Source organism: Xiphophorus hellerii, chromosome 10, assembly GCF_003331165.1.
Source record: "Xiphophorus hellerii strain 12219 chromosome 10, Xiphophorus_hellerii-4.1, whole genome shotgun sequence".
NCBI lineage: Eukaryota > Metazoa > Chordata > Actinopteri > Cyprinodontiformes > Poeciliidae > Xiphophorus > Xiphophorus hellerii.
Genome location: NC_045681.1, coordinates 17,221,672 through 17,246,738, shown reverse-complemented (window position 1 = coordinate 17,246,738; position 25,067 = coordinate 17,221,672). Strand labels below are relative to the sequence as shown.

The window sequence follows — 25,067 nt, the reverse complement described above, 5'->3', positions numbered from 1 at the left end:
AAACAGCATGTGAGTCAGGACAGAAAGAATTTGTGTCTAGGTGATTTTCCTTCTTTGGTGAAAACATTACCAAAATATACAGTACAGACCAAAAGTTTGGACACAACTGTGTATCCAAACTTTTGGTCTGTACTGTACATAACAATTACAAAAATCTAAAAAGAACAAAAAGAGAGGGAAACAGAAAATTCATGAAACATTTTGGAAAAATCAATCAATATAGAGTCTTGGACAATAAACAAAAACGTGATCGCAACAGAAAAATGGTAAATTAAATTTTTTTCTTTCATTTGAAAGTTTAGTATTAGGAGAAGGGTCCAGGTGAAAGCTGAGCAGATGCAGGTCCATGTGACCTGCTGACTGCTGGGCTGGAGCATCTTCCTCGCTCCTCTCAGGGGGATGACCTCCTGACCTCTCCCCCTGCACGTTTTTACTTCATGTCGACAGTTTTCTGTTCTACCTCGTTTTTTCAGCCCACATGCGTTTGTTTCCTGCTCAGTCTCCGCTCTTCTCCGTCAAGCTTCTTGGAGATATAAGCCCTTTCATTAAATTATTTGTGACCTGCATCCCTCCTCATCCTTCCTGTGGTTTATTTGATCTGGTTTTCACATCCTGTCACTCCTGCTCCACTTGGCTTCAGTTGCTGTTCTCTCTTAATAACATCCTGACTTTCCTCTGAGTCTAATATTACCAAACGGTCACACCCTGCGTCTTCTCGTTGCTCAAACACAGCGACAGTTCTTTCTATTTTGCTTTTGTATGTTCCACATGAGACTGCTAGCAAAGGCTTCTGTCAGTGTTTTCTGAAAGTATTTGTTATAGCACTGCAAGTGAAATTAAACCAGAAAAAGTGGACTGAAGAAGCTCGCTTTGCAAAGGGAAACCCGATTACCTGATATTCTTGATGTTGGTCAGGATGCTAGCAGCAGAATTTAGGACGAGTTGCAACTGTCTGAATGACTTTTCTAATTACTAAAAAACAAACAAAAAAAATCAGCCAGCCATTTTTCTGTACCCTCTCCCCTGAGTTCTGAAAAGTTTATTTAGATATAGATGTTAAAATTTAACCGAGTCCAGAACTACACGTGGCCTTGTGGTCTGCTCTGACATTTTCCTGATGGGTCTTCATCTCTAAGCTTCACCGATTTGTTGCAACAATCAAGGACTTCTGCCTGTTGCACTAAAACCGGGCAAATTCTGATTCATCCACTCACACAATGAAAATACAGACGATAAACCTTCAGAAAGTAAGAAACGGAAGCACCAGGATATTTGGTGCAAAATGAACGTCTAATAATAATAATAATAATAATAATAAAAAGCTACTTTTGTAACAGTTAATACAAAGAAATCAATCATGTCTTATTCGCCCACTTTGTTCAGAAATAGATTTTGTTTTGGGTTAGAAAAGCCTTTTTTTGCAGTCCTGTGCATATTTAGTAAGCTCCTCTTCCTTCCGGATAGATTCCCTGCTGGTTAGAAGTGTCTGGAAGAGGTCACATGTTTGGAAAAGGTAACTGTAGGTTAAAATAACGGAATGGTTTAGTGAGGAGAATCTCTCAAACTAACATAATCTTGCACAGACGGATCTACTTTCAGCTGCACCAGGAACTTCCTCCCAGATTCTTCAAGTCTGCGATTTTATCAGCTATCTGTGATGTTTCTGGTTTCTACTGGGAGCCACGGAATACCTCAGATTATAAGACTCCACTTCAGAGTCAGAATGTGTCTGATAACCCACAACTGAGGGTGTTTTTGGGGGTTTTTTCTACTGGTTTTCATCAGCTCAGCACTTTTCAGGGGACCTTGTGGGGCCCCTGGCAGGACCAAACACTTTTACTGAAGTCTTTTTTTGGTAACTGGAGGATGTGAAGTGACAGAAATGCAAAGTCAACTTTTCCAGAGCTCTGAAGCTGGAGTTTGGATGCACCTGTGAAGGCAGGAAGCGGCGAAAGGAGGAAGAACTGAAAGTCCGTTGCGAGCAGCGGCAAACTCACTGTCTCCACACGCACGGCCCGAAACCATCTGGCGAAGGGGAGGAAGCGGCGCGCCATGCCGCCAGGGACTCGAGTCCAAAACAAATAACTCGGATTGTTCCCGACCCCCCACCCCCGCCAAAAAAAGACGGAACTGGGAAGGAAGCGATTCAGCACTCGCGCACTGTCCCCACGGTGTTGTGATGTTGGGAGGGAAATCAAACTTGTTAATCATAAAAATGATCAGTTCTTCAGCTTCGATTAAAAGCGGAGAGAAGAAGAAAACCTCCAGGAAATATGAAGAAGTGCTCCAAGAGTTAGGAATGTTCAAACACCAACGCAGACTTTTTTTTGTTGTTCCCTTAGCTTTTGAGCCTACTGGGGACCTTAACTGGTCCCTGGTCAGCTGCAAAAACAGCATCTGATGAATGTTTAGGCATTACTCCCGATGTGCACAGCTGCATTTATTTTGTTATTTTATTTTGGGTCAAGTACAGAAATTCGTGAAACTAATTTCTCTCGCACAAGGATCCATCCGAGAGAAATGTGTAAAAAGCAGTGAGGAGGACATTGTATGCTGGATGATATTTAGCCAGAAGGGCTCATCAAAGATTCAAGTTGGATGTAGACCACAGGTGTCAAACTCCAGTCCTCGAGGGCCGCCGTCCTGCAGTTTTTAGATGTGCCACAAGTACAAAACACTGGAATGAAATTGCTTAATTACCTCCTCCTTGTGTAGATCAGTTCTCCAGAGCCTTAATGACCTAATTATTCTATTCAGGTGTGGTGCAGCAGAGGCACATCTAAAAGTTGCAGGACACCGGCCCTTGAGGACTGGAGTTCGACACCCCTGATGTAGACACTCAGTCTCCTGAGAAAAAAGAAAAGACAAAAACATTCACTCAACTCCTGCAAATTCTTCAACAAAAAAAATCTGATCTGTATGTTTTCTGTGAGGCAGAAACAGTCTGCTGCTCCTTTTCATTGTATCAACACCCACAAGACCGCATAGACGTCATCTATAATCCCAAAACCCTTAAAAAAATAAAATAAAAAATAAAAAACATCAACCCAGAAAACCTGCAGGAACTAGAATTCAGTTGGCAGGTGGGCCACGAGATGGAACGGGTGGGAAGGCGGTGTTTTATTCTCACTGATCTGCACGAAAACTTTGGCTCAGAGTCAGCAGAAGACCCGAGAACTTTTCCGCTGAACTAGATTCAGAGCTGAAACTGCAGGTGAAGTCTGAGCTGCACACTGGTGGACCAGAACCACCTGCTAATCATAACCCATTTAAATGAGACCCGCATTGTTTTAAATTAATCACCGTGATCCAAATTTATGACCTATTTTTTTTTCTCCTCTGTACCTAAACAGAAAAACAGATGTAGTTGAAGTCTGCTTTCTTATTTTACCAGAATACTACGGAGACCCCCTGGGGATAAGGGGGAAATTTTGTTTCTTTTCCATTCCCATGCAAAAGGTTTTGCTTTGTCTCTCACTAATGCATTTACTAGTCCGTTCATGAAGGATATTGAACACTGAAAGTCTTTTTGCTACGATACGTTTTTTACGGCTTTTCCAAGTATATTAATATCTTGTTCGTACAATGTCGAAGGTTTTACATCTTTTTCTTCAAGATACACATACAACCACAAACCTAGGTGCAAAATGCAAAAGCAAAAGAAGTCCAAACATGGACTTCTGTATTTTGTTTTTATGTGTCATAAAAAAAAAGTTGAAATCACTGCACATAACCTTTCCCCCCTCCCAAAAAACTAACAAAAAAAACAAAACAAGATTGTACCAGTTAAAAGTACAAACAACATTTTTCAGTATATTCTTTAAATAGCGACCTTAACAATAAAATCATTTTCTGTGGTGTTGTCCAGGTGCAAAAGAAAAATACCACATTGGTCATTCAAATTTAAATTAACTGTATACACACAGTACAAGCAAATCCTACAGAACATCTTCAAACAAAGTGAAGCAACTGGCTGACCATCGTCCTCAGACTTTTGTGGACGTGAAAGAGGAGCTGCTTGAAGGCCTCAGAGGAAACATCTGATTCCTCCCACACGCTGGATGCTCAGCTGCAGGGCGGAGACCTCTCAGCTCTCCTGCTGGTTCTCTTTTTAAAAAAAAATGGATGCAGTTTTGTTGTGTTTCATGTCTATCCTCAGCAACAGCAGCTCAGCTGTCTCCACTCAGACTCTAACGTTTCCATTCGTCCGATTCGAGAGTGAAAACCGACTGCAGCAGACTGAACAGAGCCCAGGCTCTGAAATGTGAAGACCGCATGATGTTTCTGTGATTTATTGGGTCGCAAATCTTTGTTACGACTCGACCGAGCCTCGTGTCAGGTACCGGAGGACTCAAACCAATCAGAACCCATCATCTCTCGTGTGACCTCGATGATGTCATGGATCTACCGGAGGATGAAGGGAACCATGACTGTAAAGAAAAGGCATACCATCTTGGTTTACTGCATCCTTATTCAGTCGCACCAGATTCAATTTGTTTGACAGATTGAATCGGAGAATCTCTGAAGGGAGGAAAGAGTTAAAGCTTCTTCTGGCAGTCTGATGGGAGGTGGGCTGGGTGTTTGGGAGGTGTTGGAGGAAGGCGCCCTGTCTCCTCCCCTCCTGCTCCCCTTGACCCCCCTTCTCTCTGCCACCTCCTTCTGTTGATAGCCATATTCCCTCATTTCTTCCTGCAGGGGGGACGGTACGGAGCGGAGAAGTGAGGCGCTGACTGATTCTCCACGAGTTCACGTCCGCAGTCAGGAACACGACCCAAACAGCCAGAGGAATGGAGCTCTGCTCTCTGCTGCGGTAAGTGGATTTTCTTTTTCTTTTTTTTTTTTTCTTTCCCTGCAAAAATTCAGCCTGCAGGGCGTCGGGTTTTACAGCCGTGACAGGCTTCACTTCCACCACAGCAATGCAATATTCTACAAAGACAATATTGCAGCGTTTCACTGAAAAATCATGTATTCACCTTCATCTGACGTTGTGCAACTCTTTTTTTTTTTTTGCAAAACAACGTAATGAGCCGAATGTTGAGTCTGACGCTTTTCTTTTATTATAAACTAAACATATTTTTGGTTTTAAGGCAAACAAAATAAGATGTCAAAATCACCATTAGAGGCTTCCCTCAATGTGTATACCAGAGGCTTTGCTCTGGATCAATCTAATATGAAAAGGTCCAACAGAACAACACCAGAGGCAAGAAAACCTTGGAAAGGAGAAACTTGTATACCAGGAAAGTTCAGTGAGCAAGGATTGTTCAGGCGAGCCCACAGGAACAGAGAAAAACTGACAACCAGCTGAATGGATTTAAAGGGAAGACACGAGCAGCAGGTGAGAAACTAGTCTGTGTCAGGGCTCTGCGAGGACACCTGCTGGACAAATGGAGAATCACATACTCAAAATGGGAGGGGGGGGGGGGGGGGGACACGCAAAAGATACTAAATTTTTAAAGCACACATGGATCCACCTGGTTGCAAAAAGTGAACCAGTCAAAATCATGTCATTATTTATCCAGTCATTAACTTAACTTAAAGGACATCTAAGATTGGTGGTTGGTGTTTATAATAATTTCTTATGAAAATGTCCTAGCTTTATTACTTCTTCCTAATGAGAAAGGTTTTGCTATTTAGGCATTTTTATGCGAGTTTTCAAACGCAAAATCCAGAGAGCAGGATATGCGTAGTGAATTTGGAACTTGTTATCTAAACACGATAGACAATAAAAACCTGGTGCCGGTTGCAAAGTAAAAGCATAGTAACATATATATGTAACATACCTACCAAATAATGGAAGAGTTAATAAAGCAAGCCAAAGGTTTAATCTGCTACGCTTTATTAGTAGGTGCTTTTCTGAATAGGTATTTAATTTTATTTATAAATGAAACAGCAGCCTGTAAGATGTTAAACCATAAAAGTGCCATGCTCACAATTACTGGGGGGAAATATACTGGCTATTGCTCTTAATTAGTCATCAAACCTGCAGCAGGATACCGATTATTTTCTCATGTAACAGAGGCTGTAAACAGTTTTCTTACACTGAGTTTTGCCTCTAAGTATTATTTGTAAAAAATAAAAATAAAATAAAAAAACAGCAGTTTTCAATATGATTGTTATAGATTTGCTCTACTAGGTCAACTTTAATTTCACAAGCAGTTTCCTGAGTAAGATTTGTGGTTCTGCTCGTCTCCCTGTTTCTAGAAAAGCACATGTCTTTGTCTGAGTTACATTTACAGATGTTGGTGAAATTACAAAAGAAGAACTTTAAGGATCATTGGCAATATTCTCTTTATCTGCTTTAGGAACAATCAGTCTCCAACAGAAGCAGGACCTTCAGGTAGAAGATGTAAAACTACAGATGAAATTAATCAGCTCAGGCTGCTTGGAATTGACTGTTAAACCGAGCGCCTCTCCAGCCTCACTTCATGTTCAGCAAAGTTCATTTTGTTTTATTAGACTTGGAAAAAAAAAAAAAAACTTCTGCTTGTTTCCTGAACAGCAGCTGCTTGTGTTAACTGATGGCAATGAAGCTTGACGTTCCCTCCATCTGCCCCGCATTAAAATTTCATTACCAGCGTCTGACCTCAGAGGCGTAGCTACAAACCGCCACATTAACCCACAGAGATAGATGGATGCCGACGGATATTAAAAAAAAAAGTAGAACAACGTAAACTTACAATGACACTTTGTTAATCAAAGTTAATAACCGGTTGAGTTTTCCACAGTGAGAGAACAGACTTGGAGACTTTTGTCTCGAGCTATATTTGGTGTCTGAACTAATAACAGCGATTTTAATGAGGGTCTCGAGTAGTCACAGATTTTAGCTACTCACAGGCAACTGTCGTTCCTAACCCCCGCTGGAGAACACGGTGGGCAATTTGTAAAAACAATGTTTAAAATCAAACACATTGTTCAACAACAGTTCCAAACATTATAACCATTAGTCCAAGAAAACTCCTCAAGAAACAGAAAGTAGTTTGTTACGCTAATTTTTTAAGCTAGTAACATTGGAAGCCATTCACCTACCAGAGTGCCATGTGTGGTGATACCTTGCAAATTCAGAACAGGCCAGTTTGTGGTATGGGAGGAATGTGGAGTTTGAAGACGGACTTTGTTTTTTAAGCCCTTTTACAGATGCCGTCTTATGGAAAGTGAAGCCTCTTGGGGTTTCCCCACATTGTCCATACCTCATCAGAATCATTAAGTTTAAAATGGTCGTCTTACTGCTTTCAACCTCATGGTTTATTGTAAGAAATGTTGCTTGTTCAGCAAAACTGAAGCTGTCTTTCTTTAAGACATACAAATTACAATTGGATGCAATATGACAGAATTTGAGTGAGTGATCAATGTCAAAACAAATACTGATGCTATCTGAAGAAAACCTAGCAAAGAGTTGAAAAGTGTATGTTTTTAGCTACTGAAATCAGATTCACCAAATACCTACTTACTTTATTTGATACCAATACACTTGGTTATAAACCAAGATGGATAAGCACACCTTTTATGGGACATTTAAGCGCCAAAAATCACATTTACTGTAAACCGGAAGTACAGCTGCCATTTAAAACCACTCATCTTTAACTGCACGTTAAAAAAAAGGCTGAAAGCTAACTTTTTGTTTCTGTTTACAGCTAGCTGCTCTCTAATTGGCCGAGCTCTGACATCCCCCGTCATGGCTCACCTGTTCCTCGCCAGTAAGATCACCATGCCGGACGACCTCTACGCCAAAGGGGGCGGAAGGATCCCGAGGAACGCCGTGAGGATCCCGTCGTCCATCTCGGCAGAGAGGCTGAGCCGGGAGAAGACCAGGAAGGACAGTGCTGTCGTCGTGACAACACGCATCCCGCACGTCAACGAGGTCCAGCTGACGGCGGCGACCGGCGGCGCGGAGATGTCCTGCTACCGCTGCGTGGTGCCGTTTGGCGTGTTTGTCCTCATCGCCGGCGTCGTGGTGACGGCGGTGGCTTACACCTTCAACACCCACGGGTCCACCATCTCCCTGCTTGGACTGGTGCTGCTTGCTGCAGGGCTGGGCCTGCTGGGATCCAGCGCCATCTGCTGGAGGCTCCGACTGAGGAAGAAGAAGGACAAACGAAGGGAGAGTCAAACCGCCCTTATGGTCAGCCAGAGTTACTGCGTGCACTGATCTCCTTGAAGTTTGGACAATCAGACCTCGAGCTCTTCATTTCATGCAGCAGATATCTTTAACAGTTTATAACTGAATGTACCACACAGACGCCATGCTGGGCCATCAGGTTAACAGGCTGTATAGCGCTCATAACCCCTGTCCTTCATGCTCAACGACTGAAGAAGCAAACGGTGCCTCGGCAGACACCTGACACGTTCTGTGAAGGCCAAAAACTAGTTCCCTGAAAGCTGATGGAGGAAATGAGACCAGTTGGTCTCTGAACCAGAACCTTTATTGGAGCTAGCTAATTTCACATGACCAAGTAGCTTAGAATGTCGTTCATTAAAAAAAACACACAAAAAAACTAAAGATTTCTTGAAACTTGTAAAGCAAGATGACAAAACCACAAAATGAGTTTTAAAAAAAGTAAATCATTGACCAGTCAACGAGACGTCAGTCTTGTTAAAACAAACATGACAAGAGATCGGTATGATCTGGCTTGGGGTGTACAGTTTATGCATATTATACGTTGATAATAACGTATAATTACGTTATTAATTATACGGTTGGAATGGTACTCTACAATATGGATGTTGAGCAGCTTTTTGTTTCTCTTTGAATTGGGCTCATTTGTGACCTCTGTTCATTCCTCTGAGGTTGGAAATGTATCATTTAAACCGGGAGTAAATTCAGAGAAGTTTCTGAAGACGTTTCCTCTCTGCTGTGGAGATTTGCTTCACAGAACCGACAACACAGTTCGTTAATGCCACTTTGAGATAAAAGTGATCTTACTGAATCATGTAGCATTTCTTCTGACGGTGAACGGAAATAGGCGCTGCTGGTCTTGTTTTGTTTTCCTGGAAGATTCTAAGGGGTAATAGTTGATACAGCAGCTTTGTGCTGCTGTTGGTGAAATGTAAACTAGAACTGAAGATGCAGGTAATTTATTTTTATTTTTTTTTGCCATAAAAGGAGGTGCAGGTGTGCAGTGTTTTACTTTATGACTGAATACCTGAGTGTTGAGGTCACAGCTGGGCCCAATTTCTTGCATGCATGCCTGTTTGTATGACACGTGCATTAAATTATGTCACACAGATACTCCTCCGTTATAGCTCGATTTTATTTATTCTAGTGACTGGAACTATAACTATTAAAACGAAGATCTGGTGCCAAAACAAACCCGACTCCTGTTTTCCTCTCGTGGATCCGATTTCCAGAGAGCAGGTCGGGAGGGCCGACCGTGAGGTTATATTTAGCTGTCTTCATTTTTTTTTTTTTTTTTTGCATATTGTTGATAAAAATGGGGGTCGGGGGCGAGGTTGCGTCACTCGGAGGTGGCGACAGCTAAACGATTGCAACGCCGAGCTAACTTTATCTCCACAGCGTTTTCGGAATGTGGGCAGAGAGTGGAAGCAGAAAGCAGCGGGAAGCCGGGCCCCACATCACCTCAGACTCATTCGACACCTCGGAAGAGGCGCCTCTGCTCAGAAAACAACTGCAGAAAATGCAGCGGCGCGAGCCCACGCACGGATCGGATTTTCTACAGTTCGGGCCTCCTACGATCTGTGGCGGAGCTGACAGAAAGGCGGGCTTCCCGGATGAGTCACTGGAAACTTTCCAGTTTCCTAAAGTGCTGGCATAATTCAAGGTTAACACAATTTTTGTTTTCCTTCCAATCGGGAGGATCGATTTTTACACGCAAGTAAATACCGCAGTCTCCGATGTTTCCAGATCCTCGCTGCACCTCTGGAGGTCACTGGCTCATGTGTGAAGTGGGGGGAAATCCCAAAACTCCCTATACTCTTCCTGTAACATCGTGACCAGTTGAAGCCACCAGAGGTGTGTCACATTTGCAGTGTCACCCCCTTGACCCCACCCCCTCTTCCTTAACTGCTCCCTGTTTCACTGAACCTCATCCCAGACCGAGAGTCGGGGAAAGAGCCTGGCACGCTAAGAGACAGGAATCGGCAGCCTGGTGAACAGGAAAGATTTTCTTCCCAGAAACGCCCTTTGCAAAAAAAACCAACAAAAAAACAAAACTGGGAAGTTATTAATTCCTCTGCAGGCTTGAGACCGTCTTGTCATTGAAGTAGAGGTGAGGTCAGCTAAGGGGAAAAATAAACTTTTTTTTTTCTTTTTTTTTTTACATTAGATCTCACAAACATTGACATGCAGTAGAAAACACAAGTAAAACACCTGTTAAAAGTCTTAACTGAAAGTTCCTTCACACATTAGCAGTACATTCACCCATTTCTTACAGATTTTCTTTTTTAAACGCAGTTGATGGCACTAATGACTATGGAAGCCGAGATAACCGTTTTTACTGAAATCCAGCTTAATCGGACTCATAAATGTTCCTGAAGCTGCACCGATAAGCAGCTCATTAGAGCATTGTATCTGCAGAGTGTCGGCGTGGGCAGGGGCGAGAGCCAGCTGCCTGCCAGGAGCTGGTCCTGACAGCTCCCAGGATCCTTAATGAGGGTGGGAGTCAGTGAAGTTGTCAGTCGGAGGCAGCACAGCTCATTACAGGCTCTTCCTATTCCCGGCAGCAGAGCCGGAATCTTCTCAGCCCTGACTACACAAGTCGATCGCTACAGGAAAATCCTTCTTCTCATTAAATCAATAACATTCAGTAATAGCTGCCAAATAAGTAAGTGCCATTTGTTTAAAGTAAGGTAAATAACCTATAATAATTTTCAACATACGCCTTCAAAATCATGGCAACAATTGTTTTTTGTTTTGTTTTTTTTAAAGAAATATAGAACAGGTATGCAGTTCACCAGTTCATTTGGTATCAAAACACAATCTGATAAATATCAGCCACTTTAAAAGAAAGAAAAACATAGATTTTTATTAATTATTGTTATGTGGTAGGGTGGTTATAGGTCCTGGTGGTTTGTGTTCAACTCTCGAGTGCAGTAGCATGTTGCATGTTATTGTCAGTTACTTGACAGATGACTGATTTCCATGTTGGAGTCACCAGATAGCAGCATCCGAACTTGAAATTGTATACTCTATACCTTCTTAACAGTTAGACAACATTTAAAATTTGTTTGAATTTAAGTTCTTAGCTAAATAAGGTTTTTCTGAGACTGGTAGCTGCAATCCTTGCTAAAGATAGCAGCTGTGAGGTTTAGCTAGCTCTACCCCAGCAGAGCAGATAGCCTGGCTAGCTAACGTCAGCTAATTTCAGCTTGCTAGCCTCCACAAGTCATAATCTGAAATTAGAAGAATGGCGAAAACGTATTGTATTCTGCACAAGCAGCTTCACTTGAAAATTATTACTAAATTCAGTGGTTTGTAAAACATTTTGTTTAAATGTAAGTATTTTACCAATCAATCAATATCAGAATAATAAATAAATGACGTATGTATTATTATCACAACTGCAATGATTAGAATGTTGGCTCTGTTTTTTCTTGTCTTTATTTTCGGCTTTAAAAGAAACATTTTTTGACGATGCCTAGTGGGTGTTCCTGGTTGTTCAAGATTTAATGGAGGGCATCTTTCAGATGGATGTAGATCAATATTTTTATGGACTGTAAAACAATGGTTGGAACTGTTTTCTCTAAGGATTGGATTGAGAAACAAAAAAATCAAACCACACATCACAGAGCTTTAGTTGGTGCCTAAGGTTGTAGGATGCACTCAACAGCCCATTAATAAAGAACAGAGGAAAACTTGAGCAGACAGCAAGTTTTCAGATACCCTGAAACTTTTCGTCTGCTCCAGTATGGCTCTGAATTACAGGTGTTTCTGAAATCTTTAATGTGTCCTCTTCTCATAAACATCCCGGCATGCCATCATCATCAGTCAGCTCACGTCTTGGTTGGGGATCGTTGTGTTGGCGTACGTGGGGTCAAATCTGCTGGTTTCAGTTTCCCCAATCCTGACCTACAAAGACCAGCCTGCGTGTCTGAGCAGGGGAAATGACAGCAGACCACAACGGGAATCAAACCGAGCTGCCATTCTCCTTGGACACAATGTGAGCTTCCTGCGTTGAGGCGGTGCAGCTGCACGCTCGCGCCTTATCTGCGGCAACACCGCAACCAGCCATTCTCCCAACAAGTCTTTAAATCCTTCGGCACGTCGACAAGTGAAAGAAGCACTTGCGGAGAAAAAGGTACTCGGGTTTTTGACGGATGAGGGGGAAGTGCCGCTCCCTGGTTAATGGGGCCGTTTGGGGCCCCCCGCGCCATTGTTGTGTTTCTGGTTGGTCTCCATTTGGAGGCTGGAACCAGCGTCTATCACAGGATCTCTCCCTGCCACTCCATCCTGCGTCTGCCACTGCTTAGCTAAACAAGCTTTAACTAAAACAAACTTCAGGGCGTGCTCCAGTTTGGAAACCAATTTGTTTCTGAAGTGCAACTTTCCCTTGCATCCTGCAAAATCTGCCCATCCATCTCCAGCAATCTGAGCATGCTTCTGTTTGAGAGGCGTCTCATCGTAAAACCTCACTGCACGTAACCCTGGCGGCATCCTGCCAGTAATATCCTACAGAATCTGCAGGCTTCATGATAAAAATAAAGAAAGAAAGAAATAAAATGCCGGTGCACAGGAACATGGGATCACTTGATCTCTAGCCAACAACAGATTTCCAGAATGTCTGCGCAATAAACAAACTTCCTGCAGGTCATCTCAAAGTGCATATTCATTTTTATTCAAAGGAAGGATGTGAAGCCTTAACCTCCCGTGCCTCATAACCTCTAGAGTTCAAAATCATTTCCTGGCTGAAACATCCTATGTAAGATTAAGAAAACAGGACAGGACATTAGGCAACTGCATGAATCACTGCTCCACCGCGTCAGTTCAAAAACAATGAAACCTGAAACTGAATTGTTAGGACTGTGTAGCTGCGCATCTGGTTTGAAATGGCAATAGCTTTTGTTTTGGAGTCGGAATGATCAGCAGGATGGTGGGGAATGAATGTTCTGGAGGAGATCCCTTTGACAGATGTTGAAACACATCTGGTGTTAATCAGAGGAAAATTAAGACAGTGATATATTTCTAGAGATCTAAAGTGCACGATGTTGATTTTTGGCTGGGGATGCATCAGAGTAAATAAAGCTTTTGATCCGTAATGGCTCATAGCTATATAGCAGAAATTCCTCCTGAGATTTAATTACCTCAGCTGAGTCCTTCAGCTTTACTTCAAGCTTCCATTGGCAAACAGAGAACTCCCGAAGCTGCGAAAAACGACAACAATTAAACTCATCATGGTGGACTTATTTCTTAAGAAACAGGAGTTTCATTTATTTCACTACTATAAGTCCTTTTTTGGTCTTACACCAATGTAAGGACAGACAACCAGGCAATGACAACTTACTTGTTCTTCCACCGATAAGAATAAAATAATGTCTGAAGTCATGGAAAAACATGTAGCTGTCATGTTTTTCCAATTGATTAAGCTCACATTCCTGTTTAGGCTTCATCTGATTTCCAAGAAAACTTGTTCAAAATGACCAAAGTGTAGGTTTGAAGTCCGGAGAAAGTCGACGGCCTCTCTGCACTTTACGTCCGCTGACCCTGTTGTATGATTTGAAGTTGTCTGCTGTAGTCCTTGTGAGTTGATTTCAATTGCAATTGCTTGAGTTGTATTTGTCTTTTATTGCTGGTTGTGTCTCTTAAAGTATTTTCAGTCTTTGTAATCTATGTTATTGTGCCTTTGTGATGGAATTTGTAATGTCTTAGACGTGACCCAGTCGGTGCTGTTTTCACCACCGAAGGGGATTCAACGGTTTTAACCCTTTCATGCATAGTGGTCACTACAGTGGACAGCTATCTAAAAGCCATTTTCTTGTGCTTCCTGTGGATTTTTATGTTATAAATGCACACAGACCACTGAAGTGGACACTAATGCATCATAAAATATACCATCAACTACTGGCCATCAGCTGCAAATGCAAGAAATTATTTTTGTTAAATACAATATGGCCGACAGACAAAAAAGCATGAGAACCGACCCAGTCCCTCCTTTTACTGTAGACGACTCTTGCAAGTAAAAAAAATATTGTGACATCAGATAACCCCTAAGGAACAATACTACTGATGTATTTTTCAAATAACAACTTTGTATTTGGACAAAATTACAATTGATCACATAAAAATAAAAAATTTAAAAAAAAATATTTTTACAAAAAAATTTTCCTACCTTTTTTATGACTTAAGAAAAGAATTTTAAAAAATGGAAAAAAAATTCTGACACGAAGGATCATAATTCATGCATCAGAGGGTTAAACCTTTTGGCAATATGGTGTTTTTTTTTTTCTTTCTTCCTTTTCCATTCATAGTTTTCTTCATATATAGGTTGAATTTAAACAGTTTGTCCCAGTTTTTCCTCCTTTCAGCTGATGATCTGCAAGTTGTTATTTACTCAGCTTGTTGGCCCATCTGTCTTCTATTCCGCCCGCATCCATCAGGCAAAAGAAAATCCTTCCCAGATGGAGCAAGGCAAAAGGCATTAACAAATTAGCCTGATTTCCGACAGGATTTCATCCTCCACATCTGAGTTCGGCCGCAGACACATGGCCTCCACTGATGGTCCTACATTTGAAAGTTGTGGCAGATTTCTGGAAAAAGAGAGAAAATAAAAACAAATCAAGACAATCTGAATATTTATTCACAATACCTTCAGAAGAATCAACTGACTATGTTACTGCAGCAGTAACAAAAAAATAAATAAAAAAACAACTTGAACATTTAATCAGAGATCTACATAGCAACCGTAAGCTACACCAATATAGAGCGAGATGATGGCTACAACTTTTAGCATTTTATAAAAAAATTTTAAAAAAAGAAAAAACTTAAAAATGTCCCAAACAGAAACAACAAAAATAAATAAAAGTTTTAAGGAATAATTTCAAACCACTGTACAGTAAGCATTTCACATTCAAACTTTGTCTTCTTCCTCCAATTTCCTGAAATGTAATAAAATACCGACAATACACGGGGGTTTGATTGTAATGGCTTTTGGAAAAAAAAGAAAAAAAAAGAAAGAAAGACTTTAGGCCGTTATTGTAGGAAGGCAACGACATGTTCTTTTGTTTGATTGGGGTCGATTTCAAAGCCAGCAGAACATGAATGAGTGTTTTCTCTTTGAACCCTTCCAAACAAGTCATTCTTTTTTTTTTCTTTAGTATTTTCCTTATTGTTTTGTCATGAACTTAAACAGTTAACATGCTGCCTGAGGTCTATAGGGTCTTGTATCAAACATCAAACTGCACGTTTTGAGCTTAATTTGAATTTGCGTGTTGTTTTTGACTGAGCCACACTAAAAACTTGATTTAAAAGGATTTTGTTCTCTATGTGGCTGCAACTGGGCTTACTTAAGACACTATATAATATTAGATGACAGAGTATTGGCTCGACAGCCTGCTGACTCGGTGTAAAAAGAGCCCATTAACAGGATGAAATAACATGTACTTTTGAAAATTGCATGCTTTCTTTTCTTTTTTTTTTATCTGGACCACAGCCAGTTCTGGGGCCTTATTTGCTTTTAATGTAATCAAATTCAAATGTAAAAATAATCTCCAAGCGTGACATAATAAAAAGCGGTTGTTTAATACATATTACATGACTCCTCAAATCCCCTCAGTGACGCTCGTGGCAAGCTGACAGGTGTGCGCCGAAGCCATCCATTTTCGCTGGGAGTGTAATTTTGATATTGCTCTCTAGTTGGCAAAATCAAAATGGTGGCTTAAGTTATTAAAAGTGAGCAGCTTTCGTCATTGGCCGCTGAAATTCAAGGTTGGAGGAGCAGCGAGGATTAACGTCCTTTAAAGCACAAAGCCTCATCTCCACTCCGGCCTGCTGTCGCTGCTCCCCGCCCCTCGCTCCCACCTCATCCCATCATCTGATGCAGTCCTCTTCTGTCTTTTGCTCTTTCTCTCTCGATCAGGCCAGCTGTCCATCCACTGTCCTTCATCGCTGTCTCGTTTCTTTTTCTCTTTTTGCCTGTTTTGCCACCGTTTCGTGCGCCTTCCTCTCTAGATCCGGGGCGAGATATGAAGCGGCACCATGGGTTTTATGGAGCTCTACCTGGAGATTGACCCCGTAACCCTCAACCTCATCATCCTGGTGGCCAGCTATGTCATCCTCCTCCTCGTCTTCCTCATCTCCTGCATCCTGTACGACTGCCGTGGCAAAGACCCCACCAAGGAGTACGCCCCCGACAGCACGCCGGCACCGCAGAGCCAGTCGCCCATACGCCTTGTCGTCATGCAGAATTCGCCGACCTCAGGCCGCTGCGAGCCCAACAACACGTCGGGACACGCGGAGCCACCGACGCCGGACCTGAGCCGGGAGAGAGCGGAACGGGAGAGGGAGAAGAGGAGTACCCTGGTCTGAAGATGAGGAGGAGAGAGCGCAGGGAGGAGGAGACGACCATCAGTTGCTGTTGTGTCACTTCGTGCTGTGGGTTTTCGTTCTTGAACTCCTAGTTTTTCTTTTTCAAAGCTGCTGGAGGATGTTGTTGACCTGCAGAGGAGTCCGCAGATGGTAAGCAGTTGGAAAAAGTCTGTTTGAACCAAAGGAGATCGTGAATCTTTCCAGATCTATTCTAGACTAAGCCAGGTTCTTATGTCAGACTTTAAAGTTTGACTGACTGTTCAATATGTCAATGTAAATTTCAATATAAATAAAACAAACGTGCAAAAATAAATAAAAAAAAATCTAACATCTTGTAATCTCCCACACTATAAAAAGTCTCACATGAAAGTCAGAGTGTTAAAAATGGCAAATAATACAATTTTGATTTAAAACGCTCAAAAACACTTAACATGTCCTCCAAAATCCAGCAACAGCAATTTGCCTTAACAAAAAAAAAAAAGAATTCTTAAAATGTATGAACTGGAAGTTTATGTTTCAGTTTACTCTTTAGACAATAAGAAGCTCGTTTCTGACCTTTGGTAGACCTAAACCTCTTTGTTGATCTACCAACAAAATTGGTAGACCAAAATTGTTTGGTTGAACAATTTTGGTTGAAAATTGTTCAACCAAAATTGAACAATTTTGGTTCAACTGTGTTAACAAAGATGGTAATGATTTCATTTATTTATTCGTGCTATACGAATAAACTTGATTGATTTGATTGATTAATGAAAAACCTTAAACATTCCGGCATTAACAACATGGCAGCTCTGCATGACTTTCGCTCCTCTTGTTGCTTTGGAAGAACAAGCGCTACCGAGAGAATATTGAACTCAGTTTTGTGAGGACATTTCCACCGAACTCTTGATACCCCAAAGCGACCAGAGTGGGAGAAACATCCGTATCATAAAATCCTGACATCTAAGCCTTTGTTTCTCTGCTGTGTGTAATCCCTGGCCCGTCCTCACCCTCCCCCCTACATCAGCTGGAGTGAGCTGACAACATAAACCCTCCCTGGACAGGGAAATGATGAATGGATGGACGTTTCGAGATCGTCACTCATCCGTTTGACGTATGTCGGACAGAAGAGCTTACCCTCACAGACTCGTGTTCGTTTGCTAAAGGTTATATAGACGGGACCGCTAGCAGATGTTGGAGTTAAAAGAGTCGTTGCGTGGCGATGACAGATGACTGATGGTGGCAGATGGGGAAATCCTCAAGCTGTAAAGAAAACGTTCTGCCGTTTAGAAACCATAAAGATGTTTGAAATAAACCGCCAAAAGGAGAACTGTGTTTATATTAACAATTAATGTTTGCTTTGTGGGGCCATATTGGTGTACCTCAATGAAACCAATCGTCGTTTTGGAATTCTGAGAACAAATCTGAATAATGTCCAAGTAGCCCTGCTGGTTAGCATGCACACCGGTCTCTACCAAAGCAAAGAAATCTTGCTGGATATTTAAAGACTGGCTGGAGAGCAAGTATAAAAAGTTACGTTGAATACTTCAACCAAGTACATCCAAGCTGGATAAATCCAACAGAGCTCTCACTCGGTGCTGGTTCTTCATCTCTCTTAGGTCCCAGAAAGTTTTTTCTTCCGTAACCGAAGAAAAAAATTCACACAACACCACGTGCATATTAAAATACAAATAGCTCTGGACATGAAAGTAGTGAGCATGCTATAGGTCTGTAGGAGGCAATAGATCGTTGTGACCAGAGCTGTCTTTTTATAACCGTTTGCTTGCATTTTAGGGAAACATATCATCTGCATGCAATCTATGCATCTTCGCTGATAGTTTAAATCTTCCACCATGAACAGATTTTGCTTTAACATGCCAAATAATCTGAAGAGGTGCAGCAGCATTGTTGCTTCCATTTACACTGACATAATTTGCCTTGGGATTCTAAAAAGTTACACGCTAAGGCCACGGTGTCAGACCTATGAGTTTTTGTCCGACTGGACAGGCCCTGAAATATTATTTGCAGAATTAATTTATTTAAAAGCTTCCCGAGTTCTCAACTTAGCAGAATAAGATTATTCACTTTAAATACCATTGATTGACTTGTACTGTTGCACATCTAAATAAATTGCTAATTAGCTTCGTAGCAGAGCACAAACGTTGAATTTAGGCATCGTTTTACCATTGCATGTTTGGAGAATATTTCAAGTCAATCTAATGTTTTGTAATGAAGAGGGTTTTTTTTTTTACCCAGTCTTGGTTAGAATGTGACATGTCAGCAAAATGTCAGATTCCTGAGCTTCTTTACTGCAACATGAGTTTAAGAATGCCAGAATCGAGCTAGAGACAAATAAATGGGTCAAGGCTTTGACTGCAAGGTAAAGAAGGAAAGATGAGAAGTGAAGCTCTGGATTTAAAGATCCGTCTTCGTCTTAACCCTCACCTACGGTCACAACACTTGATCTATGACTGAAAACAAGCCTGTGAATACAAGGAGTTGACACAAGCTTACTCTGTGGGGTGGTTGGGCTTTGAATTAGAGATGATAAGAATTACCATCATAATCCGGGGAGAGCTCAGAGAAGAACTGTTTCATTTTTGGGAGGGTCATGTTTAACGAAAAAGAGACCACTGGGGAAGACTCAGAACTTTCTGGAGGGACTTCGGATGTTTTCACACCCCACAGTCCACTAGACTGTTTGACTGGGGACCATAATTGCAGCATTTGTTACATTTTGGGCATTTCACACCGCACTGTGTCTCATATGCCTTCTGATCTGGGTATCCCATAGTATTAGCTACAGAGTAGGTAGGGAGAGGAATGTCTAGGTTACTAGGTTTCCCTCCTGGACCGGTTGGTTCTGTGAGTAGAGTTTAAATCAGCAAACGATGGATAGAGATGTTTGAAATATTTTCACAATTTTAAAACAAGAACATTTCAGGGGAAAGTCCTGAAACGTCACAAGATACTAACCTAATTACTTAACTCTTCTTCTTTTTTTCTAGGGTCTTTATGTCTCCTGCAAATCCCAGAACTCCTTTGCCAGTAGACGCCAGCAGAGGACATTCCCTTCCCGCTGGTATCCGTCCTCCAGGCACAGCACACCAACTTCTGGCCGCTGCCAGACTCTGGCCTCGTTTCATGAAGACACGGGAGACATTTCAAACAGCAAGATCTCACCGTTATCACCGTTTCCCTCAAATCGACTCCCATCAGGTGTTGCTCTGAATCAAGATGTTTCCAGGAGGAACTGCTGAACGGTGTCCTGAAGCGAATCTGACTGATGAGGACCTGGATCAACCAATGAGAGACAAGCTGGCAGTGAATCATGGACATGTGCGAACAGATGATAGATAGACGTCATACCGGGACAATTCCAGGAATCTTAAAAGAACGCAAATGAAACAAATAGTGAATCTTCCAGAAAACTTACTATGAAGAAGATGCAAATATAGCATTGTAATATCACTAGTTATCTTTTTTTTTTTTTCTAAAGTTGACCTGCTTCTAAGGACACACACAGCTGCAGACTTGGACTTGCATTTTTGAATATTTTAACAGAACGTATTAATGCATTACCATGATAAATACAAGTCTAAATACAGATAAAGCAATTGACAAGTATCCAGTTGGCCCTCAGTCATGAAGCTGTGTCAGTGTAGCTCTGGCTTTGGGAAAGGGTTTAGGATCAACTCCTTTATGTAGGGTTCTTGAATTAGATATAAGAGCAAAACATGTGCAGTCAGGCTTTTATTACAACACACACATCACCATAAAGCACCTTTAGTTTAACAGAAGGCCCGAAACAGCAAAATTACTGAGACACAAAGCACTTTAATCGTGCCATTTCCGTTCAAGTCTGGTACAAAGACTGGATTTGTACCGATGTGTTCATATGGATGTTAAGGCTCTCGCAAAAGCTGTCACAGAACAGCAGATACAAAAACTCATCCTTCAATAAAACAAATATGCAGAATACAGTAGAGCAGGGGTGTCAAACTCCAGTCCTCAAGGGCCGCAGTCCTGCAACTTTTAGATGTGCCTCTGCTGCAAGACACCTGAATAGAATAATTAGGTCATTAGCAGGACTCTGGAGAACTGATCTACACAAGGAGGAGGTAATTAAGCCATTTCATTCCAGTGTTTTGTACCTGTGGGACATCTAAAAACGGCAGGACAGCGGCCCTCGAGGACTGGAGTTTGACACCTGTGCAGCAGTTTCAATAATAGGACTTCTTGTCTAAAACGTCTCGATAGGATACACTTGAATACCTTTGGGTGTTCCTTTCCAGAATCCTGATGTAGTTGATGCTTCTGGAAATCATCCAAAAAATAAGCTTTGTTAGAGTCCCATGTATACACCATGTATACAGCTTTGCAGCATCTTTGGCAGAGAGTGCGGGGTTTTAATCATGCACAAACCGTCAGTAGTGACATTGTGGTGGTTTACTGTTGTATTAGGTCCTGGGGGGTACTTGGCACCAACAGGTTGGAGAAACAGCATTGCTCGGTTCTTTGGAATTTGAAGCAGTACGCACCACATTAGCCCGATGCCTTGCAAGCAACCTCATCTCACCCACATGCTGCTGGCAGGGCTCCAAGTTTATGCTACGATTCGACGCTGCATCCTTAATTTCCTGCTACCGCTCTCGCTTCGTTTGAGCCACATTTTCACCAAACAACATGATTGCAAACACCAGCTCACATTCTCCAAGGCACCAATAAGCACCAAACATTTTGGATGCAGAACAAACATTTTCCTAGACAATGTCAAGCTGATGGATACCCTGGTAGTGTCAAGGTGGTATTTCTTGAGAGAGAGAAAGAGAGCAGATCCCAGGTGAAGGTGGGGTAATTGGAGGGATCATTGTGGGAACATGCTGGATATAACTCAGACTCCTCGTCCTGTAGGGACTCTATAGGAAACTGGTTGATTTGTTTTTGACTTAAACTTGATCCATCTACATTTTCTGATGCGGTCTGAATCAGGAGTAGCTTGGTCCCGCCTCCGATCTCTTTCTGATGAACAATCCCACCCGAAGTCTTTAGAGAACTCGTGCCACAGACGCTGATACTGGGACAAATCCTCTTACATAAAAAATAAATACACAGCCAACAGACCAAGTCACCAATGACTGAGTCCCATCCATAACATAGCATGAACTGCACAACCATCCACCAACACCACCTCCCCCCTCCCCCTTCATATTTCATGTTTGGGGATTATACGCTGACCAGCACAGAGTATTAGGAGCTCGGGTTGTGTGTTTGTGTTCCCGCTTTGCGGTGTCTCTGTCTGTAGGGGTGGAAATTGGCGGTGGTGGGGTGGGGGGTTACATAAGCTTCAGGTTGTCAGAGATGGCGTTTTCAGACCTGAGCTGTTAGACGGCCTCACATCCACACAAGCTTAAAAGGCTTCAATTTAATGTTGCTAGAAATGTAGCTTTCAGACTGACTCTATTCTCTTTGGATGGATCAGTCCCAGTGCTGACTGAGCCAGGTTTGAAGACTTACACCAGAGACAGCAGCAAGAATGACTTCCTAAAGCAGAACGCTGATAAAAAGAAAAAAAAGGCACAATTAGGCAACAGACCAGGTCTTAAAAACTCTAATCTCATCCTAATCTCTGAAGAATACTTCATAGATTTCTCTCAGCACGTAAAAACTAGACTTTTATTAAGCCTACCTGACTGCCTAAAAGACAGATAAAGATCTGGTGCTACGCAGAGCTCACACATAGTTTCTTTAGGTTTCTGGTGGTTTATTATCTTTGAGTCCATTTTTGAAGCACACTGGAACCAAAATTGGATTTCTGCTGGTCTGAGTTAAATGGCACAGTGTGCAAAGACTCAAGGGCAACCAACATCCGTGTTAAATGTGCAACACAGACTTGTTAGCTATCGGTAATATAATCGTGAAATAAAAGTAAATCTTGAGTTAAGAGCAATGCAGTGATCAGGGCCCTCAAAACAGTACCAGTTAAAAGACAAAATTTAGTTGTCACTTTGTCAATTTACTGGAAGTAAAATTTGCTTAGTCAAAACAACTTGTCACTAAGAGTCACAGCATTAAAATAACTACTTAAATGTTCAAATACGCAGAAATATTTATTATGAAATTCAGAGGAACAAGTGTAGATGATTCAGTTCTGATGGTCATGTTTGGGTTGTGATCAAATGTTAACTAAATCACTGCTTCAGATGAAACGTAAATTTACTGTGTTGGTGTTTCTGTATTATTCAAGTATGAAGCAATGAATACTGAATGAAAATGACGTTTTTCATATTGAATGCTCTTTTTATTTCTTGACATAAATCTCAACTTATAAATTCATGTCTTTTCATTTGGAGACATTATTTTTTACTCAAGACTGAGAGAATCTGTCTGTTCCCATATCCTTAAAAGCTAATCTGACGTCATTTTTAAATCACTTGTGTTCACCAACAACTCTATGCTTTCATTTTATTAAATGTTTTGGAACTGGTTAGATTTTCTGTTTTTCTTTTAATGCCTCAGCACATCCAGATATTGTTCTGCAAAACAACTGCAACAACCTTTAGAAATGGTGCTAATCGTTCCCTTGGCCTTTCAAGCCTCCTTCCAAGAGCAAGCAAAGCGTCTCAACCAAATTCAACTTCTTGGAACAACCTACCTCTCCTCTTTAGTCCCTCCTAATTTCCTCTGTAAACCGCTGGTTAATTTATGCCAAGCCTTCCAAACATCTCTTCGGTTTTGCCTGCAAAACAATCTCAGACCAAACTAACAGATTCTAGCTCCTGCCATGGTTGAGTCTTGGTGGATTCCTGAACATCCCGAGTGGTTTCTTTTCCTCAGAGCGGGACACTTTGGGTCTTACGCTTACATCTTGTCAAAGTAGTGGAACATCTGAATAACTTGGACTTGCATTATGTTTTCCCACTGATGATGAAATCTGCAATTGTTTAAAAAAAAGAGAAAAGGCTCCAAAAGGCATTCCCAAGCTGTGTAAAGTTGTGTCTATAGAGCTCCGTCTTATAAGAAATAGATCATTGTTGACTGACTCCCTTTGACTTTAGCTGAATATTGGTCAAGCCAATGAGTGCTATCAAACACTCATCGAGGGTGTCTGTGCATCCTCAAAAGTCTTTGTAGAAGCCTGTGTGCGCTTAATCCAGATCTCTCATTAATTGAATCTTCCTCGGTCAGAAGGAATTGGGCGACTCCAACGTTGCAGCTCAGAAGTTTATTGATTTTTCGTATGTGGATGTGTGGGTGTGTGGTTATCTGAAACAGAAAAACAATAAAGGTACATATTAATAGCCATGCGAGCAAAACACAGCTACACGTAGATACAGGACGAAAATGGCCTGCAGCACCACAGAAATCCACCGGAGGGCACCACAACACCACAAATGAACAGTCGGGTAAATGCAACAAACATACAAATGACAAAAACCGTCAGAACACATGAAATGAATGGTAATTCCCTCATATACTAATACAATAACAATATGTATCTGGCAAAGTATAGTATATAACCTGAGCTATTATAAGTAAACGCCTGCATTGTCAGCAGCCAGAGAAACATGAAGACGCCATCACCTCCTGGGCCAACAACCGACACAAACACAAATATCGGACATAAAACTGCACACTTACGTCATAAAAACGCACACAGGTTTCATACACGAAAGACCGAAGAAGGATTGATGGTGGATGTCCGCGGATGCCACTTCCATGCCACCGAGCCACACAGAAGCACTGAAAAACAACCTACTCAGCTACGTACAATTAGAACTACAAAAGAACAGATGCGTCTTGGGTAATGCAGTGCCAAACAAACAGACGGACTTTTAACAGTCTTAAAAAGTCTGAAGTACACGTCTCCAAAATTAAGGCCTTAAAATACCTTAAATACATGGGGGGAAATGAGTTGGCCTTAAACGCATTAATCACAGGTCTTAAATTTGGTCATAGCGGGATTATTTAATCTCACATAGTTTATTTTCTCATGAGACTTTTCTGTCAGGCAAAAAGCATCTTCATCTTTATTGTCCTCTGTGACATGGCTGGTTCTGGTACGCATGCTAGCAACCCAAGCTAGCATGAGAAGCACAGAGCCACTGCGAAGAGCCACAAACAGGTCTCAGAGATTTCACAAGTTTCACTATGCTCCATTGTAATAGAGCAGAATCTCCCATTTTCGGTCTTAAATTGTATTCAAGCTGGAATTAAAACGGTCTTTAAAAGTCTTCCATTTAATTTGCTGAAACCTGCAGATAACATGCTTTTCATGAGAGAAACCGACTTCACCCTAACATGATCACCAAAAAGAAGTGACCTAGTGAAGTTAAGATTCTCTGGAATCTTTAGCAGCACTTAGCTGATTTAGTTGAGTGTGTATTTGAGCTTCTGTGTGTATAGAAAACATTCAAATTAATAGAACTGAAGTTTCAACAGCCAAATTAAAGATGTGAAAAATTTAGAGCAGCAAGTAGACATCAAACCGGTTATCCAAATGGTGTCGGACAGCGGCAGGAGAGTTCACACTGACACCGGAGAGCTGATGCCAGAATCTTCCATCTTCTCGGCACAGGCCACGGGGTCGGCAGCAACATTTCTGAAGCCACCT

The 25,067-nt window shown here is 41.6% G+C and overlaps 2 protein-coding genes across 2 annotated transcripts; both read left to right on the top strand.

The window, feature by feature from the left end:
* The first annotated feature begins 4,590 nt into the window (after window positions 1-4,590).
* Window positions 4,591-9,307, top strand: LOC116727479 (transmembrane protein 100-like). The gene is made up of 2 exons (XM_032574935.1): window positions 4,591-4,810; window positions 7,632-9,307. The coding sequence occupies exon 2, from the start codon at window positions 7,673-7,675 to the stop codon at window positions 8,144-8,146; it is 474 nt and encodes a 157-aa protein (XP_032430826.1). The 5' UTR covers window positions 4,591-4,810; window positions 7,632-7,672; the 3' UTR covers window positions 8,147-9,307.
* Window positions 9,308-14,782: 5,475 nt separating this feature from the next.
* On the top strand, window positions 14,783-20,454 carry smim36 (small integral membrane protein 36). The gene is made up of 2 exons (XM_032573684.1): window positions 14,783-16,624; window positions 19,462-20,454. The coding sequence occupies exon 1, from the start codon at window positions 16,145-16,147 to the stop codon at window positions 16,472-16,474; it is 330 nt and encodes a 109-aa protein (XP_032429575.1). The 5' UTR covers window positions 14,783-16,144; the 3' UTR covers window positions 16,475-16,624; window positions 19,462-20,454.
* The last annotated feature ends 4,613 nt before the right edge of the window (window positions 20,455-25,067 follow it).

What these genes read in the sequence shown, in the direction of transcription:
- smim36 (XM_032573684.1), top strand. Translation starts at nt 16,145, where the DNA reads ATGGGTTTTATGGAGCTCTACCTGGAGATTGACCCCGTAACCCTCAAC.
- LOC116727479 (XM_032574935.1), top strand. Translation starts at nt 7,673, where the DNA reads ATGGCTCACCTGTTCCTCGCCAGTAAGATCACCATGCCGGACGACCTC.